Below are 24,621 nucleotides of genomic sequence, written 5' to 3'. Positions count from 1 at the left end.
ACAGTACATACATGTACATTTTCATTCAAGTGGAAGTAAACTTTTTCCCAAAAATAAATTAAATGAAGAAAGAGAACTTTTTCAAAAACTCCATCTGTATTTAAGAGTGTAATAACTAATTAATAATGCATTTTTTTTAACAGTTTCCCTAATAAAAGCACAAATATGTTACCTGAATTTTTGTTGGGCTCAAATGAAAAGTAAACATATCAAAAACCCATTAGTAAGAGGAAATTTACTAATTACTCAAATATAAAAATGAGTAAAAATTCAATTTATAAATAAGACTACAGAATGTGCGGCAATGATCTGGCGCGAAAGCTAGCGCCCAAACTCAAATTAAAACAAAGCTTTATATATATATATCAGCATACACGGATCTTGCTCTTTAATGGTTTCTTTCGAAATCGAGGTTTCCCTCCAATTTTGTTCCCATCTTCTATCCTCCGTTCCTCTTTCATCGTTTTTTTTTTCTCTTTTCAAGATTCAATGGAAAACCCTCACCCTGCTTCAAGGTCTTTGAAGCGTAAGCCTGAAGGAGATCTAAGTCAGGACCAGACAGATTCTAAAGGGCCATGCATCTCGTCAAAGATCCGGAAGAAGGTTCTACACCAGGTTTCTCTCCTTAATTCAGCTGCCTCAGACTGTGCCACCATTAAGAGAGCCATTTACAACCTATCTGTACTCGCGGAAAACGGTACCTTTGTGTTTTCATTGTTAACTGCTTCGATTTGTGTATATGCTCTTCTGAATTTCATGTTTTTCTTTCTTTGCTGCTTCTTTTCATCAGAGGATCTTGCAGATACTCTGCTTGATTGCGGTGCTGTCCATGCTCTGGTGAGGCATCTTCAACTGTCACATGCAGGGAATGACGATGATGATAAACAGAATAAATGTTATAACCAGGGAGTTACGGAGCATGAGCAGTTTGAGGTGGCCAAAGGCTGTTCCCTTATCATTGAGCTTCTCGCTATCAAAGTAATCAATTTCTATCATTTTGTTCACTTTTAGTAATTGAGCAGTTTGGGTGTTTTTTCCTGGAAACATATAATGGAATTTTGATTGCTTGGCTTTGATTTTCCATTGAATTTAGAACCTATCTTAATCTGTATTGTATAAAATGACTTCAGTTTGGAAAATGGAATATTTATTTATTATGTTATTTGTCATATATTGGATGCAGAACAATTATATACTGTATTGGATGCTTATGCACTTGAGATTATGGAAATAATATGTATGGCATAAAGTGTTGTTTTTAACATGTAATTGTTCTAGTGCTGTTGTTAGTGTTTATTTGCTAAAGAGAAATGACTTACTTTTAACAAAGTGAATATCAGAAGTTAGTGCTGGTTTCTTGATGTTTCAACTAGAATGAATTGCACTCTTAGTCACCACAATTTTACAGAACTATTTGTCAATTTTGATAGATGTAGTTTTCTATTGTTGACTATTGAATATAAAAGGTAAATGCATCAATACGCATGTATTTATATTTTAATACATTTTTCATTGTTTAAAGATGCGGTAACATTTGAATTCTGATTTTGTTTTTGCTTTATTTTTATCGTGAAACAGCAAGAGCATCAGGACCTCATTGTAGGTGCCGGAGTCTTGCCTCGTCTAGTAGAATCTTTAAAGAGACACAAGATCTGTACTATTTCTGAACCACTAGTTTATCTTTTAAAAAGAGCAGCTGATGCAATAACAAGCTTAGCTCATGAAAATGATGACATCAAGACCCGTGTCAGGTTTTTCTCATTTTTGTAATCTTCAGTACTTTTAATAATATAACTGTATTCCTTATCCTTATATACATATGGTATATTCAGGAGGGAAGGTGGTATACCTCCTTTGGTTGAGTTGCTAGAATTCAATGATGTTAAAGTGCAGAGAGCAGCTGCACGGGCCTTGCGAACTCTTGCATTTAAAAATGATGGCAATAAAAATCAGGTAGTTAATTTCCTGCATTAAATTGATGTGATAAATTTTGTTGTCTTGGTTGTTTACAAGATATAAAAACTGCAGATAGTTGAATGCAACGCATTGCCCACTCTTGTACTAATGCTTGGATCGGAGGATCCTAAATTACATTCTGAGGCGGTAAGATGCTTGAATCACTTAACATGATTAATGTCTTTGGTAGTTTGTTGTTGCTTGCAGAGTTCTACTACTAACACAACTTAATTTATGCCTTTTGTAGATTGGTGTAATTGGAAATCTGGTCCACTCTTCGCCAAATATCAAGAAAGATGTTCTTTTAGCTGGTGCTTTACAACCTGTCATTTGTTTACTCAGGTATCGTTGTGCTTCAGTCTTAGATTTCCCTGTTAGAAATCAATAAAAAAATTATATGTTTATCAATCAGTAGTAATTCGTTGAAAGTGAGTTATTCCTTTATTGTTATTATTTAGTAATTTGTACTTTTCCTTCCAAATAACATTCATTAGTCTATATTTTCAATTATAGTTCCTGTTGTTCGGAGAGCAGAAGAGAAGCAGCCCTTTTACTTGGTCAGTTTGCCACGATAGATTCGGATTGCAAGGTAGATCAAGTAGCTTTGCAAACTTGTAAAACGATTAATCAGTTAGTACTAAAGTCCACTTATTGACTTCCGTATTTTTTGGTTCATACAGGTTCATATTGCCCAACGAGGGGCTATTCCACCATTGGTTGATATGCTGAAGTCTTCTGATGCCGAGCTTCAGGAAATGTCATCTTTTGCACTTGGGAGGTTGGCACAGGTGATTACTAGAAGCAACAAACATTTAGCCTTATGCTTATAAAAAGTAATATAGAATTGAAGAATCCAAATTGAATTTATTATCATAACATAACAGTGCCTGATCAGCCCGGTCTAGGATTGTCAATTAATCAAGTATTCAAAGATAAACTTTGATGAGCATTATACTCTTTTTACCTATGGAACATCATTTTTTGGGTAACATATTCCTCAAGTTATCTCTGATCTGACTTCTATAATAATTGAAATAGTGATTATCTATAACTTTCTTAGAGTTGTTATGCGCCACTGTTTCAAATTGATAACTACGGTTGTGTGTTTATATTGTAGCATACGCAACCTTGTATGTTTAGCGTTCATGGTTTCTGTAATTTTATGCGCTGGTTTTTACTCTTTCCATTTTCTATCATAACTTTATATTTTGCCCATGTCGTTCCAATGTTAGGACTCGCACAATCAAGCTGGTATTGTTCAAAGTGGAGGTATAGAGCCTCTGCTTAAACTTCTTGACTCAAAGAAGGCGCCTGTCCAACAAAATGTTGTTTTTTCTCTCTATGGTCTTGCTGATAACGAGGTAAAGCTAATCTCCTTGTTCTTTTTTCTGTCAACAATGTTTGTTGTGTTTTAAAATTATTAGAGTGGCGAATCTTTATTAAAATACTTTGGAGAGATAATTTGTTTGCAGATGTAGAAAAAAGATTCAGAGGCCAAATATATAAAATATACTATATATATATGTTTGTATGTATGTAAAAACAATTGGAGACGAAGTCTCTCACATCCAAGAAAGCTACGCCACTGCATTGATCCACAGTGATAATGACATGCTGTCGCTGATGTAACGATTTCTTTTATGATAGGACAATGTTGTTTGTATTATTAAGGCTGATGGCTTTCAAAGACTGAAGACTGGAAATTTCCGGAATCAAGTATGTTCATTTATTTATTCTTCTTTGTGATAAGAGTAATAAATTTGCACTTAATATATGATTACATTTCTAAATGATAACTCAGTAATTAATGTAAACACAACTCCTCTCACTAACTAAGTGGATTTTCTTGGGATTATCACTTAACTTGCAGCAAACTGCAGAGTGTGCAGTGAAGGCGTTAAAAAGATTAGAGGAAAAGACTCAAGGGCGAGTGAGTTTTCTTGCAAACTCTTTGCGGGGTGACTTGTATATGTTTCCATTTGTTTTAGTGATACCGTATTGGGCACGTTTTTTTATATCCATTCCTCTTTGACAGGTGTTGAAACACCTAATACGTCTTATGTGCTACCCTGAAGAAAAGGTTCAAAGACGTGTAGTTATTGCTCTAGCGTATTTATGTTCTCCTCGTGATAGTAAAACTATATTCATTGACAATAGAGGTAAATAATTGATATCTGCATTTTTTTTTTAATTTCTAACTCACCGTATATCGTACACGTGTTTCATTCGGCATTACTCTAAATTTCCAGGGTTAAATTTGCTGCTGGACATGCTTAAATCAACAAACGTAAAGCAGAAGGGTGATGCTTCAGCTGCGCTTCACACAATAGCTGCCAAAGCCCATTCTTCTGTTGTCTCCCTTTTTGAACTTCCTCCTCGATCACCAAGTCTACAGGTACTTTACTCTTCTCCTGTGGGGCTTAACACGTTTTCGTTGACGTTTTCTTTCTCACAATTTGTTTTGTTAACCATTAATATTTGCTGCAGATGTACTTGGGCGAGGAATATGTAAACAATTCAAAACTTTCTGACGTTACATTCCTGGTTGAAGGTGGAGTATCTGCTGTTAAATTTTCTCCTTCTATTTTCTATGCTCACTGGTTTCGGTATACGATCTAATTTACTTTCTTTTCCTTTCTTCAGGTAGAAGCTTTTATGCTCATAGAGCTTGTTTAGTTTCTTCAGACATATTTCGTGCTATGTTAGATGGCAGTTATAGGGTAAGCAATAATTGGTTGTATTGTGCTTTGTTTTCATCCTTTTTTTCTCTTATCAATCACTTTGCATTAAAATACGACTGGTGGATCTGTGGAACTGAAGCCGTCAGTCAGGTGAAAATATCCATACTAATGCAATGTCTTACGAATTGTGGTGCAGGAGAGGGAAGCAAACAATGTTCTTATTCCAAATATAAAGTGGGATGTCTTTGAATTGATGATGAGGTGCATTTTTAGCCATCTTTTCATTTTGTTTTTGGAATATCACAACTAATTTTTCGTTGACACTTGTAGATTTATATATACTGGAACGGTAGCTGTCAGTGTGGATATGGCTAAGGATCTCCTCAAAGCGGCAGATCAGTATCTTCTAGACGGTCTTAAGCGTATTTGTGAATGTGCTATTGTTCAGGTACACTAAACTTGTGTTTCATGATTTTTTTCTGTTTTTCTTTTATAGAAAGCTTTTGTTAATTTCATCTCAAGGCTAACCAACTTAATTTTATAGGAAATTTCATTGGAAAATGTTGTACAACTGTACAAGATGGCTGAAGACTTCAATGCTACTTCATTAGGAAATGCATGCATACTGTTTATGTTGGAGAAATTTGATGTACTGAGTCGTGAACCATGGTATGTTATAATTTTTACAACCTGTACAGTACTTCCAAACTTGGCCGTGTGGGTGTACTGGGAGCGTTCATTTCATTCATCATCCTATTATATATTTTCATTTTTCAATATGCAGGTATAGTACCGTGATACATCACGTTCTTCCAAACATAAGCATGTTCTTCTCAAATTTACTTGCCAAATCTCATCCAGCTGACTTGTGAGGACTTCTAGATTTGAACCAATGTACAAAACTGTAATTGTTAGTTCGATATAGAAGGCTCTGTGATGGTTATTTCGAGGGAGGAGGTTAATTGGGTATAATCAGATCATTCTTTTTTTAGTGTATGCAGTGGGATAATAGTAATTTTGTTTGAGTGACATTGATTTATTATTTTTACAGTCATGAACACTTCACCTCAATGGAATCCTCCTAATGAAAGTTTTGGCCTGGTGATACGATCAAAAGTTTAAAAGTCCTGGACAAATTCATGAATTTGTTCTCTCAAAGCTGTATAAAATTGGGCAATGAAACAATATTACAACTAAATTGAAAATTCATTCCCCAAAAGTCATCCAGAAGAAGTAACAATAAATTAATAAAACATGATACTATTTTATTATGAGGGTCATCAAACTTTAGAGAAATAATAATATTCTTAATAATTATTGTTCTAATTCTTGAACTTTACTAAATCTAACAATAAGCCAATATAACTATTTTTTTTAAATTCAATTGTCACTACGTTTTAGCAATTAAATTAATAATAAATAAGGTATTTAATTATTAGTTTTTAAGATATTTCTATTAAAGTATTAGTATGCAGATATTGATAAACTTGGGTAATTTGGTGCTGGATCTCTCGATAAAGTGACCCGTGAGTTTAGTTGGATTATTAGTGAATTTGTTTTCCCAGTTTTCTATTTTCATTGAGTGTTCTTTTGGGTTTAGGGAGTTTTTTTCCTTTTCTTTTAAAAGAAAAGTGATGTATTATGATTATTACTAGGCTAAAAATTGAGTTCATAACTTGTTAACAGAGATGGTAAAATAGTCATTTTTGCTTGTTTTGACCTGAGTTGTTAAAAATAAATCAGACTGGGTTGATCTGTCATAAGAAAATGGATTAAAAATTATAACGTTTTTCGTCAAAGTATGGGTTGGTAAGTTAATTAATTACTTTGTAATTTCTTTCTCTAATTTTTATTCTTATTTTTAACTTTTTTATTATATAAACATATATTAAAAATTTATTGTAAACATTTTTTAAGTTTTAATTGATTAATTAATATCTTTAATTGAATAAATTCAAAATAAGTATTACTTTTATATATTTAATTAACTTATAAATGTTAATAATTTAAATTATAATATTATTATATATTTGTATTCTTCAAATAATCTAATATGTTAAAATCAATTTTTTGAATTATTTTTTTTTTAATTTTCATTAAAAAATAAAAATTAAAAAACTCCATCTTCCAATTTTTATTGTGAATAATTTTTTAAGTTTTGATTGATTAATTAATATATTTAATTGAATAAATTAAAATAACTATTATTTTTATATATTTAATTAATATTTAGAACTTGTAAGTGTTAATAATTTAAATTATAATATTATTGTGTATTTGTATTCTTCAAATAATCTAATATACAAAAATCAAATATTTGAATTATTTTTTATTTTATTTTTTATTAAAAAATAAAAATTAAAAAGCCTTGTCTTCCACTTTGGTAGGTAAGGCAGCAAGAGTCAAAACAAATTAGTGGGTTGAAAATACTAATTGGACTCGCGAAATTTTGATAAATTGGTGAGTCAAATCAGTTTTGTTATCCTTACTTATTAAAAACTAACATAAAAGATCTCAATATGTATAACTTAGTAAATATTTATGCAATTTATAAAATTGTTTTAACAAGACAACAATCTTAAAGAGTCACAAATATGAAAAAAAAAATGTGAAAGTCTAGAAAACAAAAAAAGTTAATGATCGATAAATATATATATATATTTTTATCACATTAATCTTAACTTTTTTTTTAAGAATAATTGAGTTTATATTTAGTGTTTTAATTGAGATTTCCAAACATTAAGTCAACTTTTTAAGTCATGTTAGATGATAGACATTTTAAGTAGACAACTTACATTGGACGTTCTAGTTTTACGAGTCTAAATTAAAAAATAGTTTGTTGAAGTTCATTGGATAACTTGATGAATCGTTCATGAATTGAGTTTTGATGATATAAAGAATGACATAGATGTTTTCTAAGTATTCTAACTCGTATTATATGTAACTAAAGTGTAAGCAAACTAATAAATTGTCTATAGATGATATAATGAAAGATCATGTAGTGAGCCTATATACCATATTAATAAAATAAATGGAAGATTTTCTATTGGCTAAGAGAACCTAAGATTATAAACTTAATGAAGAAATAAAGTGTTCTTGAAAATTTAAAAGGAAAGTTGATACATGACAAGTTGTGTAACAGTGTGTTGTTAAAATAGTCTAATCAGTGTATTACTGGAATCATCTAATGATATGGAAGTCCATTGAATTGTCTACTTTATAAATCCTATGCAAGCATATATATAAGTTTGGATTATCTAATACATTTAGTCTCCTGTAACAAAGTCTCTTTGAATTTCTCTTCCACGTTTAATATCTATAAGAGAACCTTTTAATGAAAATTTTTACAACATTGAAATCTTTGCAATTGAATTAGGTTACTTTTGATTGATTAAATCAAAACCCAAAGTGTGTATGAGAAACATATTTAATCACCAAAGTTTAATATAAATATATGTTTAGCAAAATGTAATGATCATCGTCCACCACTATGCCATTCATCAAATACATTTTATTATTTATTTTATAATGTATTGCATTGTCTTACACATGGAAGGCTAAAGCTTATTTATGTTTATTCTCTTGTGATTTTATAGTTGATTATGATGTTTTGTGCAATTAAAGTATTATTCCTTTTTTTTTTTAACACAGAGTCTTATTGAAATTTGATTTCCATTTTGAGTATTCTTTTAAAATCCTTGTTGATAACTCAATGTTATTCTTTAATTAGAATTATTGACAATTTGTTTAAATCTCATAACCTTTTGTTTTCTCAATTGAAGATGCAATTTACAAGCATAAGTTTGGAACATGTAAGGTAAAACTTCATATGTATACACTTTGAACATGAAAGGTAAAATATTTCATATGTATACATTTGGAACATGTAAGATTTAAATTAAAAATTTATCCCTATATGATGCTTGGAATGAGTGGGAATTTAATGAATTAATTGAAGCTTGTTTGATTAGTTAAGACATATTTAAGAATTTAATAAATGATAATAATATGATAGTCGATGAAGAATTCAACATGTCTTTATATAATTGTTTTCTTTACATAATCTACTACAAATTTCCTTTTTATCTTTATTACATGTTTTAAAGCTTTTTTTACATATTATTGTAAATATAGTTGATTGAAATTTTTCTTGAATTCGTTAAAAGACAACTTAATTGTTACTAATGAGAAGTATTGATGATTTGAAGAGATTTTGATGATGATGCACTTGAAGTCTTGAAGAGTTATTTACATACACTGTTAAAGCATTTTTTATAGAAAACCTTGTATTAGGCTTTTGCTTTCACTTGTACATCATAAGAAGACATGTAAATTGCTTTTTAGTATAGCTATGTTGCGACAATAATCGATTATCGAAAGATAAAATTGTCCAAAGTTCGGCAATAATCAATTATCACTAAGGATAACCGATTATCACTTTTTTAAAACCCATAACGGCCTGAAATAATTGATTATCACATTTGATAATTGATTACCTTTGGCAGTTGGGAGTTGTCTTTTCAGTTTCTGATCCACCTCGAACCTTAGGCTATAAATAGTGTTCTCCACAATTCTTAGAAAGGGACTTTTTATTTGAGAGTATTAGAGTTATGTGCCTACAAATTCATCCTTTTGTACATCAAAAGGAGGTGTCTTTCATCTCTTATATGTTAAGAGAGGTGTTTTCTAATCTCAATCATTATTTTTATATTATAATATGTTACTGATTTTTAGTGAAAATGTTAATCACTTTTTAAGTAATTAACTACTAGACGTAGAATCTATTGATTCGAATTATGATAAATTTTTTTGTTTGATTTTCTCCATCTCTATATCTTTATTTATAAACGGTTTGATAAAAGTTTCGAAAAAAAAAATCACATTTTTTAAAAGAATCAATTCACCTCTTTCTCTTAGTTATTGTTCGTTTACACTGACGTTTTCCTACATAATACTAATACCAACATTAAGTTCACTAATCTTTTCTATACTTATATTTGGAATAGAGTAGATATTGTAGTATATTTATGAACTTGCCTTATTGAAGAGGGAAATAAAGAAGTCAAAAGAGAAAGTGTGTGTTCATAAAAAGAAGTTGACCAAGATTGAGGTGAACACAAAAAAAAAAATGGATAAATGTAAAGATTAATATTGACAAAGCAGAAAATAATTATTAAAAGTTGAAACAAAGAGAAAAGATATCTATTAGACTCTCAACTTGTTTAGAAAATAAGGTGTCAACGAATTTTAAGGTGGAGTTTCTTACTTTCTTTGTGCAAATAAAAATAAGGTTTAATAGGTTCGGAGGTCCCTATATTTGGAGGTTTGTTTTAATTGGGTCCTCCAATTTTGAAAGTGATCAATTAGGTCCCTAATTTTGTCAATTTGAATCAATAAAAGTTAAATGCAGTTAACGTGAAGTTTTTGAACATGTGGCATGCTGACACTTCCAGGTGTCACCGTTTCAAGTGTATAGGTGGATTATACAAGGGTGAAATCCCTTTTAAAAAGGGATTTCACCCTTTTATAATCCACCTATGCACTTGAAACGATACCGCCTGGAAGCATCAGCGTGCCACATGTTCAAAAACTTCACTGCGTTAACTGCATTTAACAGAAAGACTTTTATTGATTCAAATAGACAAAATTAGGGACTTAATTGATCACTTCAAAAATTGAAGGACCCAATTAAAACAAACCTCCAAATATAAAGACCTACGAACCTATTAAACCTAAAAGTAACTGTCTCTATAATTAATCACTCAATTATCTACTTATGGAATGTATGCTAATTAGCATATAGGTAATTGCAGACCCCATATATGCAAATATCCATATTAGCCGAACAGATCTTGGTAAGATAAAAAAAAAAAAATCCACTCTCCCCTTTCAATCGACACGTCTTTGCGTTCTGCTTCAGTATTATCCCAAACAGAGTGTTGAATGAGTAGTTGCACAGCACAGTGATGAGTGTTCAGCTATCAGCTTTATGGGTCCCCAACTCTCCGTCAATTCCCACAAACTTCCTTCCCAACCGTCGAAGATTCTCCGTATCGGCTCTCTCATCCCAATCCCCCACTATTCAGGCATCCTTTTTCCCCTTTTCACTCGCCTTTCTATCTTTTTCCGATACACTTTCACCTCCCGATATTGCATCTCGCGCGCTTTGTTATTTGTTATGTGTTGCTATTTCAAAAATTCAAGCTTTCATTTTTTTTTTCGTAATATATTCAGTTTTCTTGATGCAGATAATTGGCGTGGGAGGCCCCAGTTGGAGGGATAATGGATATGGAAATCCCAACGGCAACTTATTTGATGGGTTTCAAGGAGAGAGTGATCATTGGAGTGACCTGGACACTGATCTTTATCACTGGACAAAGACATTGCGCCCTGTGCAGGTAAGGTATTTGTTTATGTGTCTCTCCATTAATATGCATTCTGTACTGTTGCATTAGTGCAAAATTCGGAGTGCTGATAGTCTTGTGGGGCATGGGGCAGTGGTTTCCTGGTCATATTGCAAAAGCAGAAAAAGAACTGAAGGAGCAGCTCAAGTTGATGGATGTTGTGATAGAGGTGCGGGATGGACGAATTCCCATGTCCACAAGTCATCCACAGGCAAGTATCTTTATTTCTTTTTCAAAATTTAAAAATATTAACTTTGTTAAGTATCCGCTTAGAATTGACATGAATGATGTCTTATGCTATGATGAAGGCTGCATAGAAGATGCTAAAACTAGCTTTGGAACTTTCATAGTTTGCATTGATCGTTACACATTACAGAACCCTTAATTAAATAGCTAGTTAAATGGATAACAACCCTATAAGTGTGATCGTCTAGTGTTTAGGGAATTAAAATTAAAGTAAAAACTAATAGTATATATAACTCCTCAAGCCCAACCAATAAAATCAATCAGCCATTTAATTTTATTTCTCTTGGGCCTAAGGGTGCCCAATCTATCATTTATCCTTTGCACCCATTGTTATCTTGAACTAAGAGCCAATTTGAACAAACATCTCAGCACGCACAGAAGTAGAAAGTAAAATGAGTTAAACTACATGAACACGTGAAAATCAACTTGTACACTTCACTTGTGGGAATTAATGTTGGTGAGGAAAAAAGTTGAGGTGCATAACTTGATTCTTTTTATTTTCTTCTGCCACAAGTGCTTCTTGAGAAGTATATCCAAACTAGCTGCGATTGCATTTGATAGAGCTCTTTTTTGTTTTCCTCACTCCTTCGTATTATTTAAAGCCTAAGAGGTTTTCTTTCATCATCTTCAATTTGGTTGAAGAAATATATACTTGTTTCTTGCAGTTCTCTATTGTTGGTTTTAGCGTCTTTATTTAACAGGTAATTCAGTTATAAAGTGTTGCAGTCAGTTTACATGGTTTCTTTGTTTCGCAACAGTTTATTTTTTTGTGTCTATGCTAAATTTTTTTATTAATGTTACATAATATTGGGACATGAAGTATTAGTAAGCGTAACAAGACATTACATCCCAATACCATATCGAGACCACATGTTCTAGGATGATTCGTTCCTATTCTTCATCTTACTGTTACTTCTTTCGTAGATGGATGTATGGCTTGGAAATAGAAAGAGAATTTTGGTCTTAAATAGAGAAGACATGATATCAACTGCAGACCGCAATGCTTGGGCAGATTATTTTACTAGGAATGGAACAAAGGTTGTCTTCTCCAATGGGAAGCTTGGAATGGTATTGAAACCATATAATTTTTTTCTCCCATAGCCCTCCATATTCTGAAGTTTCATTTACAGGATGCCTGATCACGTGTTGTCAGTACAGGGAACAATGAAGCTAGGCCGGTTAGCAAAGGAATTAGCAGCTGATGTAAATATTAAGCGTAGAGCCAAAGGGCTACTTCCTCGTGCGGTGGGTTGCTCATAGTAATTATTGCATACCCATTTTTACTGTCGTTTGCTCATTTTCTTACGCCAAGTCTCTGGTAAAAGTCCTACTTTTCTTTTTAAAGAATAAGGAAAACATACCTTTTATTGGAGAAAGAAATAACTGTACTGTCTGCACACTAGCTTTCGCTATTCTCTTTCTCACTTGTAAGTTAAAAGGGCTACTTTTCCATCTAAAAAAATAAAGCAACACATGGTTTGTTAGATAAAGAAAGAGACGAGCGCCTTCTTGTTTCCACAAGTCACAACACTCTTTCTCATTGATCACTTGTTCTCTAATTTAAAATGTGCTAAGTAAATTGTATACGATAAATAAAAATATTTGCCGATCGTTGTCATTCACTCGAATGCCTCCCAAATTATTATCACGTAAAGAATGTATGCTACTGTTTAATAGATTCGAGCTGGAATAGTTGGATACCCTAATGTCGGAAAATCATCTTTGATCAACCGTTTGTTAAAGCGAAGAATGTGCCCAGCAGCTCCCAGGCCAGGAGTTACAAGAGAGTTGAGGTAGGTTATTCATTTTGTTTAAACAAATAATTCTTTTTATTGAGAAATTGGGAGTATTAAAAATTTTCAGCAGTTTCTTTTATTCATGAATAATTTGTATTTTGTATAACCTATTACTCAAGCTAACTTCAGTACTTTTAAGTTTGTATGTCATCTATTCTTGATTCTTAAATGACAACTAAAATGAGAAAAAAAGGAATGGACTACAAAATCTCATGGTTGCATCCTGTCCTCTGAATTTCATTAGTAAATTTTTCATCCCAAATGTTAAAAATTATAAATTCTGGGTATTTTTTTGCTCAACTAACGATATACATAGCACATTCTGTTCAAGTGCTAATAGCGTCAAAAACAGTTTCCTGCAAAATTATGCTGCAACTAATTTTTTCCGACTGGTCTAGGCTCAAATAAAACCGTAGTGGATCACTTGTTCTTTCATTACATGTGCTGAATATGTAAACTGTCATTTCTTTCTTATTATGATAGGTGGGTTCGTTTTGGGAAAGATCTTGAACTGCTGGATTCTCCCGGGATACTCCCAATGCGAATCAGTGATCAGTCAGCGGCTATAAAACTCGCCATATGTGATGATATCGGAGAGAGGTCCTATGATGTGGCTGATGTTGCTGCAATTCTTGTGCAGATGCTCACAAAGCTTCCCACAGTAGGTATGTGACGTGACAGAGAATCCTATTTTAGTTGAGAAAAACGTCTGTTTCTAGAACTCAGTGAGTTTCTTTCTCATGGTACCTTGCTTATGATATCGGTGTCAACTATTTCACTGACATTTTACGCCATATATGTTTTTCCAACGTGTGTTTCTGTTATTTATAGTGTTACAGCTCTGTGGTCAATATTACATTGTTTGATCTCTCTTTCCTCTAAAAAACTACCGATTCTCAGTCTTTGTTTTGGTTGCAGGAGGAGATACTCTTCGTAAACGGTACAAAATTGATGTAGATAGTAAAAATGGTAAAATGTAAGCGATTTTTTTTTTTCTAATTCACTTTTATTTATGTCTTGCATTTAGAGGTTAGACAGTGCTAATGTTTCTTAACACAATACAGCGTATTTTATTTACTAAATTGCAGATTCATAGAGAAGCTTGCAGTTCGAATATTTAATGGAGATGTTCATCAAGCAGCATTCCGTGTCCTAGCAGATTTTAGAAAAGGAAAGTTTGGTTGGACGGCACTGGAGAGGCCCTCTAGGTGAAGGCACATGTTTGCATGAGAGCAGAATTCTCCGAAGCTTGATTTGAAAATTATAAGACCTCCTGAAACTGACTGCAGAAGACAACTCCAGATGGATTAAGATGAATGTGGATATTGTGGTTATGAATGACATTGTGGAAGAGAAAGGTGAATGTTCCCACAAGACTGCATTTGAAGCCTTGAGGCACACGAAAGAAAGGATTTAAAGCCATTTTTACTATGTAATTTGGTGTCATGCATCACCGTGTCTGTATATAACTAGTAGTGTGCTTTGGGACGGGAGTTTGTATGCTTGATGATAGTATATATTTAATCATTATAGGTAGATGTTTCTTAAAATGAGGGTTTATGCTTTTAGTTTTTTAATGATCTTCTAGCTTATTTTGCTAAACAGATAAGCATGGTTGAACCAAAGCAATAAAATGGTAAAGACGAAATGGTGTAGCTTTGCACGGTTACATACACATATACACTACTTGAACTTGTCCTCACCTATCTTTCAGGGCGCAGTGGTGTGTGTAGCTTTGCTCTTTGTTACGGCCAAAAAAAATCACATTCTGTGGAGCTGGAACATGGTACCGATTATGGGTCTGGATTAATAAACCTGGATTAATTATATACCATGATGATTTAATACTATTAAAATATGGATTGGAACCAATGGGAATCTGATAGTTTATTCATTTCCATTCTTAAACCTCATACTTTAAGCCACTCACCTTTTTATATTTGGTGATTCTTTGTCTAAATCTGAAGGAATAAAAGCACAATATAATCTTTACCAGCACAGTAACACTTACCTTGAGAAGGGGGAAAAGTGGTTAACCGGTGGGAATATATTAAAGGTACACATACTTCGTCCATTGGAGTTTCGCAGATCCTTAGAAAGCGCAGCGTTGATAGAGTCCACTCTTTACAGTACTTACCGTCAAGGCCATAACATATCCAACCAGGTACTACAGCAAAGTCATATGAATTGTAAGGGATAAAATTTCATCACAATCTCTATGTGATTTCAAGCTTGCAATTACAAACAAGGGGCAAATAAAATACAAAAAAAAAAAAAAAACCCAAGTAAAACCAACCACAACCGTGTCCGTAAAAGAATGGTTGAATTGTATACAACAATCTTTTCTCTCTTTAAAATACTTCAAATTTCAATGCATCCGTTAATTGCGGACAGCTATATTACATTTGTTGCAGACATACTTTTATCTTGCAATTGTGGAAGCACAAGTAGGGTCATCTTTGTTTGACCAGCTTTCTTTAATTCGACAAGCCTGCATTGGCCTTTCAATTTGTAGTGTTTCTGCGGCTTCCTTCTCCAATTGCCTACAATATCTTCCAAACGTGTCTACACTAACCTGAAGTCTAAAATCTACTCCAAACAGAAAACTCATCTCCAACCTGTTTAATTCAGATGTGCTTACTCCCCCAACTTTTGCATAGTAAGCATTATTGTAGAATCTGTAAACCAAACAGCAAAGTAAGCTAACAGCTTCGGCTGAATGAAACAAATATAGACAATGACAACTACTCAAAATGGTGAAAGTATGAAAAACCATTCTTTTTCTTTAAAAACGTATTTTTTTGTCAAATTTATAATTGATTCCTCATGTTAAGGTTGTCATTATCAACCGGCTATAGCAGTTACTAATATAACAATATCAGGCCCACAAACAGATCAGTTTTACATATAACATTACCATATCTACCACAAGATACATAATGCAAACAACGACAGCTAGATATTATGTGCCCTTGTTCAATTTTAAACTTGCACTTACGCGTCATCTACAAACTTTGCGGCTAGCATAATGCTTGTTATCAAAAGCCGGTGCACATTAAGTGAAGTCAATTTGATTTCTGTGTGCTGAATAAATCTATCCACATATATCTGTGCCACAACAAAGCAAGATGGGCTGCAACCTGAGTACTTGAAGATACGATCAATGTACTTACGAACACTCAGACTAGGAGCTCTTAAACCATGAAATACTGTGACAACATCTTTTATGTGATTTGCCTCCAATAGCGTTTCATTTCTCTGAACTAATCTCTCAAGAACAGAAGAGAGAAGTGATAAAACCCGAGGAACTCCTACTCCTTTATCTGTTTCCTTAAGCCCCAATGAAAGGTACATATCTGAGCTTACATCCTCAGTTTCAACCGCAAGACTCCCCATATCCAAGCTGCAAACAAATGAACATGATAAACTTAAGCATTGAATCTCAAGTCTGTTTTAGAGGCACCATGCGTCCGTCCAAACCACAGAACAGAGAAGCAACAATATTAATGGATTGAAAGAGAAAAAAAACGTCAGCTAAGTTCAACCGAACGTTTTCCCAAACAAACCACAAGTGCTTAGAACAAAAGAATGACAATCTATCAACATAACCAGAAAAAGAGTTATGCCCTTCCCTCCCCAAAGAAAATAAAACTGCAAGAGCCCTCTGCCTAATGCATAAAGATAACTCATCCTATGTGTTACAAAATCTTATGATCTGAAGTACTCAGAGAGAAGTTCTAATCTTATATATAGTCTCAGTCAAGACAACTTGATCTTTCGTTAGATCTGAATAACCCCTTCATCGATTATCTGGCTCGAGCAACTTAAACCATACTATTCCCCAGATCTCGAGTCTCTTGTCCCAAACCAAGAACCAAAATCAACAAGTCCACTCCACTCGAACCAACTCCCTATCTCCCTAGCATAAACGAAAATTAACAATTGTCTCAACCAACAGAGAGAAACATACCCAATTTGTTCATTCCCGTAGTCACTGCATGTCAGCCCCCCCAGATCTCAAAGTCACCAACTTTACTTCCACCCCGCCACCCCCCAGAAGCTAAACCGCAAAGATTGCCGCAAATTTCGTTACAGAGACAAAACTTTCAGCTCGTGTCAGGTGAACACACTCCACAAAATCCTCCCCCAGAAAACAAGAGAGAGAGAGAGAGACACACACACACACAGAAAGAACGAAGAAAAGAAAACAACTCAACCTTGACCAACGAAACCAGCCAGAGAAAAGTGAAAGACAAGACTAAAAAACAGACACAAGAAATCCCCAGCAGAAAGAAAAGAAAAAAAAATCAACCTATGCTGCAAGTACAATGCAAGTAGCGAGGAAAAGAGAGAAAAAGATGTAAGACTCACAAGATTGTGAAGTACTAAGGGATTAGTATATCTTGCGGTAGGGCTGTGTGGTCGTTGTTCTTCATAAGGGTGAGGCAGAGGAAAAGTGGTGCTGCGAACACATAGAGATCATGTCTTTCTCCCCACCCAAACGGACTCCAACATTCTGTGTGCACAGAAATAGTTGACAGAGTTGTGTCTTTGTATGATTTGTTCACACCCTCCGTTGTAAACTCCCACACAACAACACAACACAAGGATTTCTTCCTTCAATTAATCCCGGAACCTTCTTCCTCTCTCAACAGATAGCGTCGGTAATCTATGCATTCCACCACTGTCATATCATATCATGCCAAAGCCAACATGTCCCAATACCATTCATGTTCCACAGGAAACTCTTTTTAATGCTTTCAATTATACAATTTTAGTCCCACCTTCTTTAAAACAAGTTTCTTAATATACATATATTATATTTATATTATATGCACACCTCTCATTACAAACTTTTCCTATATCACATATCCTGTTATATAGGAGTTTATTCATGTAAAATTAATTAATTTCCAAAAACTAATTTAAAAAAAAAAAACAAAGAACTCATAATCACAAAGGATTATTTTTATATAATTAAATAAGATAATAATTATTAGTTAAAAATATTTCACTAGAATATCTGTATATTTTTTTTTCTGAGAATTAAAGAATAAATGAGATCCATATTCTCACACACAAAAAAAAAAAGTTTATGGGTGTTGTGGGTACAGTGAAAAATTGGACAAAGATATGCTAGTGATGTCACAGAAAGAAGAAACTAACTTTATACGCAATTTGGCCATTGTTAAAGCACCACAATGAAAATAAAAAACAGTCTTTTTTCCATAATGCTCTTGCTGCTACCACACATTTATAAATACATTTTCTTCTTTTAAATTTATTTGATTGAGATGCTTAATGAACTATCATATTCTTTAGTGGAATTTGAGTACAGTGATTCTGGATAATTTAATATCTAATGTTTACCTAAAGCAGACAACAAGAACATCTGTGGAGTGAAAGGTCAAATATTCTCATAGAAAAGCTTAAGAATTTAATTTCAATATTGTAATAGTATTAGTATAAATGCACTTAGGAGATTTTAAAGACCATAAGTGTATAGTAAGTGACTCATAACCAATTATGATTAAGAATAACAATGATGATTAAAAAAATGGGAATATGATAAAAAATATAAATGTCCTGTGACTCAGAGTTTGGTCATTAAAATATTTACTTTTCACTTTCTTTATTTTTTGCTGTACTTTTTTTATTGCTACTTATTTAGACGCGCTTTTTTTTTTCATTGTCATATATAATATATTTTTTTGAATTTTTAAGAATAAAAATTGTCTATATTGAAAATAAATTAATGATAAATCCAGTTTAAAGTATATAAATAAATATACATGTTATTAGATTAAATCAAATTTAAAATTTATTTTTTAATATAATGTCGGAATCGGCCAGTGACATGAGTGGTTGTGCAATTGCTGTGTATGTTAATAGCTTCATTGTTGTTTGATATTTCACAATAATTTTAATATAAAAAAATGATGTTGCGTCGAAATACTGCTTTGCTTTGGGACCAGTAATTTTGTCAATTTAAATATAATGACAATAACGATTTTGAAAGATAAAGTTACAGAAAAAATGATATTTTGATACCAATTTTTGTATTATTTTGACACTGCATACGTGTCAAAATATGATTGAATGATTTTAAATTTAAAAAAATAATTGATTTTTTTTTTTAAATATGTTCTTGTTTCAACTTTTTTTAATTTGAAATTGTCCAATCACGTTTTGATACATATATAGTATTAAAATAATGTCAAAAATTAGTGTCAAAATATCATTTTCCAAAGTTATAATGTGAGAAAGTGATGTAGTTTTGTGTATTATATTTACGAGTGGTATATGAATATGTATCTTTACATTTTACAAATAATAATGCCACGACAGCGTTTTGTCATTTCTTTCTGGTACAGTTGTTATTTAATATTTGCGTTAAAACACAGCCAATAAGTTAAAATGTTTTTTGTATGATACTTTATATGAGACAAAAATTCAAAATATTAAAAACTAGCTATGTACGATATTTATTTTCGTAAATTTTGTTTGGCGAAAGAAGCTTCACTGACCTGTGTCTATTTGGTTTTTCAAAATTATATATAAATCTTTTTTTAAAAGTTTTATTCATGACAGTTTAATAATGTGATTTATAAACTTTAGTATGTGTTACGAAAATTGTTAATTCTTGTCATAAGTATTTCAAATTCATACATAAAATGTTTAGTTTATTAAAACTTTTTACACTCCCTATATTAAAGATTGAACTTGAACTTTAGACAAGTTTATTACACATTTGATTTGATTCATGATCAAATGTGGAAGCATAATTGATAAAAAAAATAAAATAAAATCATGTGCGTGACTCATAGTTCCTCATGCTTTAAGAAGAATCTTGACCTACCATTCGATTTGTCATCATAATCGACGAAGACACCTAATGATCTGGACAGGATACTGCTGCAACCATCATCAACATTTTAAAAAAAATAAAAAAATAATGTTGGTAGAAGGTGAATCAAACATTTTTTATTACTATTTTTCGATTATTCAATCATTGAAAAAAAAAAGTCAAATCTTTCTATTTTCTGTTTATTGCTATCGGATAGGTTCAATATGGATGATTTCATTATTGAGTTTTTAAGATATGCAAAGGACGGTTTTAATGCAATTTACTAATGTAGATAATAGTTTGTCTGTTCAAGTTTAACAATGCAATGAGAAGCTTCCATGGAAGAGAGGAGGAAAAAAAATTCACTCGATGTACTCATATTGTATGTTATTCTTTTACACTATTATTTTATAGCAGTTTTCTTTTATTAAATTTTTAAACTTGATAAGTATACTAGCATATAATTGATTTTTTTCATTGATTATTGTTATTTTATAATGTTTGAACGTTTAAAGCATAGTAAGTACATCTATCGTAACAACATAAAAACTAATAAGTAAATTATCATTTTTTTAAAATATTTATGCAACATGATAATTTTTATATTTAATAATTAATTCAGATAACATGTTTACATACTTTTTTTTTTAGTATTTTCATTAATTAATTGGTGTGAAAACGAAATTAACATATATATATATATATATATATATATATATATATATATTATTAAGATTAGACTTCACTAACTTCACTCTCATGATTATTAATCATTTTGATTTTAATTTTATACTAAAATCAACTCACAAATTTACTCAAGTTTTATCTCTAATAACTTTGAGCTTACGATTCTTCATTAAGTTTCAATTATTTTTCTCAATAAGAAAAGTATGACTTAAGCTCAAGAATATTAAGATTACTAATAAATCATGTTTTATCCCTGAATACGAGTTCCATTAAGTACTATGTTTGAGTTCTAAGTTACCAAAAGTATTTTCAAACACTTAAAAAACCATCAATCAAATAGGTGATCAAGCCACAATAAATATTAATCACAAAAGCTAAATACTAATAATGAAATGGAAAAGCACAATAAAAAATATAGATAATGCAATTTATTACATCTAATCCCAACAAATAGATAGATAATGCAATTTATTACATCTAATCCCAACAAATAGATTTAACTCTCAATAGTGAGAACTTAAAGATATAAATTGAAGAGATACAAAAAAAATTGAAATAATAAAGAAGAACAGGTTTTTTCCCAAGACACCTAGCAACCACTTCAAGCTTCAACTACACTTCCCTTCGCATCTATACCTCCGATCTACAACCCTTTCATTCTTCAACCCAAAAGGAGAAATAATCATGGATAAATATGAAGACCTAAGGAGGGGAAGGGAAAACTTTCCAACACTTCTATCAACCTCCAAGAGCCTCTCCCAAAGACCTAAAGTGATGAGAAGTCATAAAAAGAAGGGAGAATGGTCTAAGACTCCAAAACCCTCATAAAAAGAAATACTCAAATTTCGTGTATTAGCACTCATGCTCTCGTCCAAATCATCCAACAAGGCTTAAAATTAAGTGCTCTCTAACTTGCATCTCATTGGGTGAACTATTCTCTCGTCCAATGAATCGACCTCTACAGGAAGTTTCGTTGACAGTGTTTCAGTCTCGTTTAACGGTGGACAAACTTGTAACTGTGTTTGTTCTATGTGCTTGTGACATTGGAATTGTTTGGATGACACAAAACGTAACTATTCTAATCATTTTCAATTAATTATTTAATCACATTTAGATATAAACAAATACAAAATAACTAATAAATAAAAAAATTTAATAACAAGATAAACTTGATAATTAACCAAGATATATAAAAACTATACAAAATTAATTTTATTAACAAAATTCAATACAAATAAATAAAATAGACCCTTTGTTTGGGACACGACAAGAGGAAGAAGAAGGAAGTCCTTCTGTTTGGTTAAAAAACATGTATGAATGATATATATATATATATATATATATATATATATATATATATATATATATATATTAATTCCTATTTTTCTGAGAAAACTGTTTTTTTATCCGAGAAAAATAATAATAATAAAAAGTTCATTATAAGAATAGCTTTTGAAAAAACTTTTAAAATATTACTTTTCATATTTGCGTAAAAAATAAAATAATTGAAGTTTATTATTTTTTTAAAATTTTAATATGTATTTATGTGTACTTTCCAAAAAAAAAATCTTAAAAGTTTTATTTTGTAAAATCATTTTTACAATCTAAATCTAAAATCAAAATCAAATATCTATAATATAATATTTTAAAACTTATTTAACTAGTTAGTGGTGCTTTAAAATTATGAATGAATGTAAAGAAAAGATAAAAAAATTATAATATGTTGATATTATATAAATAGTGAATGTATGTTAACAAGTGGAGGTGACCCCATGATCAATTCTTATCCAAAATTTAAGCTTTTCATTTGAAATGAGACAGCAGAAACATGCGATGTTATGGCTGGCATTGTGTCGGTGCTCACAATACAAACACATCAAACGTGGTTGTTGCTGTGCTATATTCAAATCAAATATTGGAAAGAATTTCGATTTATGACACTTAATAACATCGAAAAAGTCAAATGGTTCAGTTTTTTCAATTTATGAGTGAATTGCCTATGATTGGAGATAAAATAAAAACAAAATATACTACTATTGGAAATTGCAATTAATTAGTGAGTTTAAGTTAGCTATTGAAATTTTAGTGTCATAGAGAAAATTTCTAAAGCACAAACTTACTTTTGCATTTTTTTTAACAAATTTATTATATACAAAAATAAACTTCTTTTTGCAAGATTCTTTTAACAAAATTATCATTAAAAAACATAAGAGCAAGCCTGAGAAGTAGACAGTAAGAGGCGATAATTTCTTCAGATCAAAGTAAGTAATTGGCCACAAATAATTAATTAGTAGGTCAAGGAGAAATAAAAGATTTAGGAAAAGTGTGAATTCTCCAAAAGCTCTTGTTGTAGTCATATAAATTAACCTTTTATTTTACAAATATTTTTTGTAATTTGATTTAGTAATAGATTGTTACAATTTGATAAAATGTTTTAGAGATAAAAAAATAATTAATTTAGATATCAACTTACAAATTAAAAATTATTAATATTTAAAATAGTTCTTATTATAAATAAAAATATTATAATTAATTTATGAATTAGATTCTAAATTAAGAAATTAGTTAAAATATAAACGTTCGAGTATCTTTGCAGGCTTCTTCGCTGAGGTCATAACACCCTATTAGAATAGAACATGATGACACCTATAGCGTAAGAAACTTGTTCGTCTAAAGGAGGAAGAAAAGAGTGGACACAGGAGCTACTTGACACATAGTGACCTACATAGAAGATTTGTGTACATATTTCTATATTTCTATTCCAGATTTTCAAAGTATTCAGAAATTGAAATGGATATAAAATATAATTAACACGCCTAATTATCTAGAGTTTTAATAGTTTCTTATAAAACCAATCGCTTGTTTTTTTTTTTTTAAATAGTTTTTATGACTATTAGTAAATATAAATTAACTTTACTTTACATGGTTTTTTATTCTATTTGTAAGAAATTATCCAAATTCCTTTTCGCACCACCACCCATCCCATGACACTGCAATATGAACTAATGGATCTATCCAGCCTCCTAATCTCCCAAGATACCTATTGGGCCTAATCTAAGTCCACAATTCATTAGGGCCTTTACCTTTGCCGTTTGAAGTCTACAAGATTAACATGTGGGGGATTCTATTTATAGTACCTTTTGCATTTTTAAATATTTTTAAAATTATTTTTGGAACGTATCTTGTAATAAGTAAATGTTCTAGATTATATTTTTTAGAATGTGTTTAATAGTTAATACATTCTGAAAAATAATTTTCTAAAGAGTTAAATTTTCAAACACTTTGGGGATGTAGTTTTCACAAGTATTAAAAATTTAACACTTTTGAATATTTGGTTAAAGAATTAGATTAAAGAAATGCAACATCATTAGGAAGTTGATGGATGTATAAATTCATAAATATAAATAATAAATAATGGTATATAGCCATGGCAATGAGTCAAGACATATTCCTTATTTGCCCGTACTTGCATAAAAAATATCTACAGATATTTTTGTATATATGTAACATTTCTTTTTATTTCTAAAATTTTAAGGAAAATAATTTGAAAAATATATTTTAAAATATATATTTAAATAAAAAATTAATCTTGAAAGAAATATTCAAATGCTTTGTCTTAAATAAATCTTCATAATAAATTTAAATATTCTTAAAGGAAATATTCAAATGCTTTGTCTTATAAAATATAAATTTTGAAGGATTTATATCTTGAAAAGGAACTTTAAATAAAAATTTAATTTTTATAATTAAACTTTAATTTTTTTAATAATTAACATTTATTTTATTAATAATTTTGTTTTGATAACTTAATATTTTTTAAAATATATCTATATAAAAATTATTTGCAACAAATATTAAATATTCATGAATTAGATATTAATGATTTATACATTTATAGATTCGTTGTGACATTTAGTTTTTTCATGAATAAATATTAATATCCAACTTAAACAACATGATAACGATAACTTTTGAAAATATATCTTTTGTTTGATATATTTAAT

The 24,621-nt window shown here is 30.9% G+C and overlaps 3 protein-coding genes across 3 annotated transcripts; 2 read left to right on the top strand and 1 right to left on the bottom strand.

Moving 5' to 3' along the window:
* The first annotated feature begins 399 nt into the window (after positions 1–399).
* On the top strand, positions 400–5,708 carry LOC106757105 (ARM REPEAT PROTEIN INTERACTING WITH ABF2). Its single transcript, XM_014639692.2, has 19 exons — positions 400–697; positions 791–978; positions 1,579–1,751; positions 1,833–1,953; positions 2,029–2,103; positions 2,204–2,298; positions 2,470–2,545; positions 2,637–2,744; positions 3,189–3,317; positions 3,604–3,672; positions 3,827–3,886; positions 3,992–4,115; positions 4,206–4,351; positions 4,444–4,507; positions 4,600–4,676; positions 4,834–4,898; positions 4,968–5,085; positions 5,182–5,306; positions 5,422–5,708. Exons 1-19 carry the CDS (start codon positions 490–492, stop codon positions 5,507–5,509), a joined length of 2,109 nt encoding a protein of 702 aa, XP_014495178.1. The 5' UTR covers positions 400–489; the 3' UTR covers positions 5,510–5,708.
* Positions 5,709–10,469: 4,761 nt separating this feature from the next.
* Positions 10,470–15,363, top strand: LOC106757650 (DAR GTPase 3, chloroplastic). The gene is made up of 9 exons (XM_014640374.2): positions 10,470–10,723; positions 10,886–11,035; positions 11,136–11,252; positions 12,212–12,355; positions 12,446–12,532; positions 12,965–13,080; positions 13,567–13,748; positions 14,002–14,059; positions 14,172–15,363. The coding sequence occupies exons 1-9, from the start codon at positions 10,604–10,606 to the stop codon at positions 14,293–14,295; spliced, it is 1,098 nt and encodes a 365-aa protein (XP_014495860.1). The 5' UTR covers positions 10,470–10,603; the 3' UTR covers positions 14,296–15,363.
* Positions 15,301–17,867, bottom strand: LOC106757651 (cyclin-P3-1). The gene is made up of 3 exons (XM_014640375.2): positions 17,455–17,867; positions 16,082–16,486; positions 15,301–15,761 (listed from the first exon to the last, which is right to left on the bottom strand). Exons 2-3 carry the CDS (start codon positions 16,477–16,479, stop codon positions 15,506–15,508), a joined length of 654 nt encoding a protein of 217 aa, XP_014495861.1. The 5' UTR covers positions 16,480–16,486; positions 17,455–17,867; the 3' UTR covers positions 15,301–15,505.
* Between the last annotated feature and the right edge of the window lie 6,754 nt (positions 17,868–24,621).

The sequence above is a fragment of the Vigna radiata genome, chromosome 3 (genome assembly GCF_000741045.1).
Source record: "Vigna radiata var. radiata cultivar VC1973A chromosome 3, Vradiata_ver6, whole genome shotgun sequence".
NCBI lineage: Eukaryota > Viridiplantae > Streptophyta > Magnoliopsida > Fabales > Fabaceae > Vigna > Vigna radiata.
Note: the sequence above shows the minus strand (reverse complement) of the source record. Positions and strands in the feature narration are given on the sequence as shown.

Coding starts and splice junctions, on each gene's coding strand:
- LOC106757105 (XM_014639692.2), top strand. CDS start 490: ATGGAAAACCCTCACCCTGCTTCAAGGTCTTTGAAGCGTAAGCCTGAA. Junction 979..1,578: donor TTGAGCTTCTCGCTATCAAA/GTAATCAATTTC, acceptor ATCGTGAAACAG/CAAGAGCATCAGGACCTCAT. Junction 3,673..3,826: donor CTGGAAATTTCCGGAATCAA/GTATGTTCATTT, acceptor CTTAACTTGCAG/CAAACTGCAGAGTGTGCAGT.
- LOC106757650 (XM_014640374.2), top strand. CDS start 10,604: ATGAGTGTTCAGCTATCAGCTTTATGGGTCCCCAACTCTCCGTCAATT. Junction 12,356..12,445: donor CCAATGGGAAGCTTGGAATG/GTATTGAAACCA, acceptor TTGTCAGTACAG/GGAACAATGAAGCTAGGCCG. Junction 12,533..12,964: donor AAGGGCTACTTCCTCGTGCG/GTGGGTTGCTCA, acceptor ACTGTTTAATAG/ATTCGAGCTGGAATAGTTGG.
- LOC106757651 (XM_014640375.2), bottom strand. CDS start 16,479: ATGGGGAGTCTTGCGGTTGAAACTGAGGATGTAAGCTCAGATATGTAC. Junction 15,762..16,081: donor GCAAAGTTTGTAGATGACGC/GTAAGTGCAAGT, acceptor TTTGGTTTACAG/ATTCTACAATAATGCTTACT.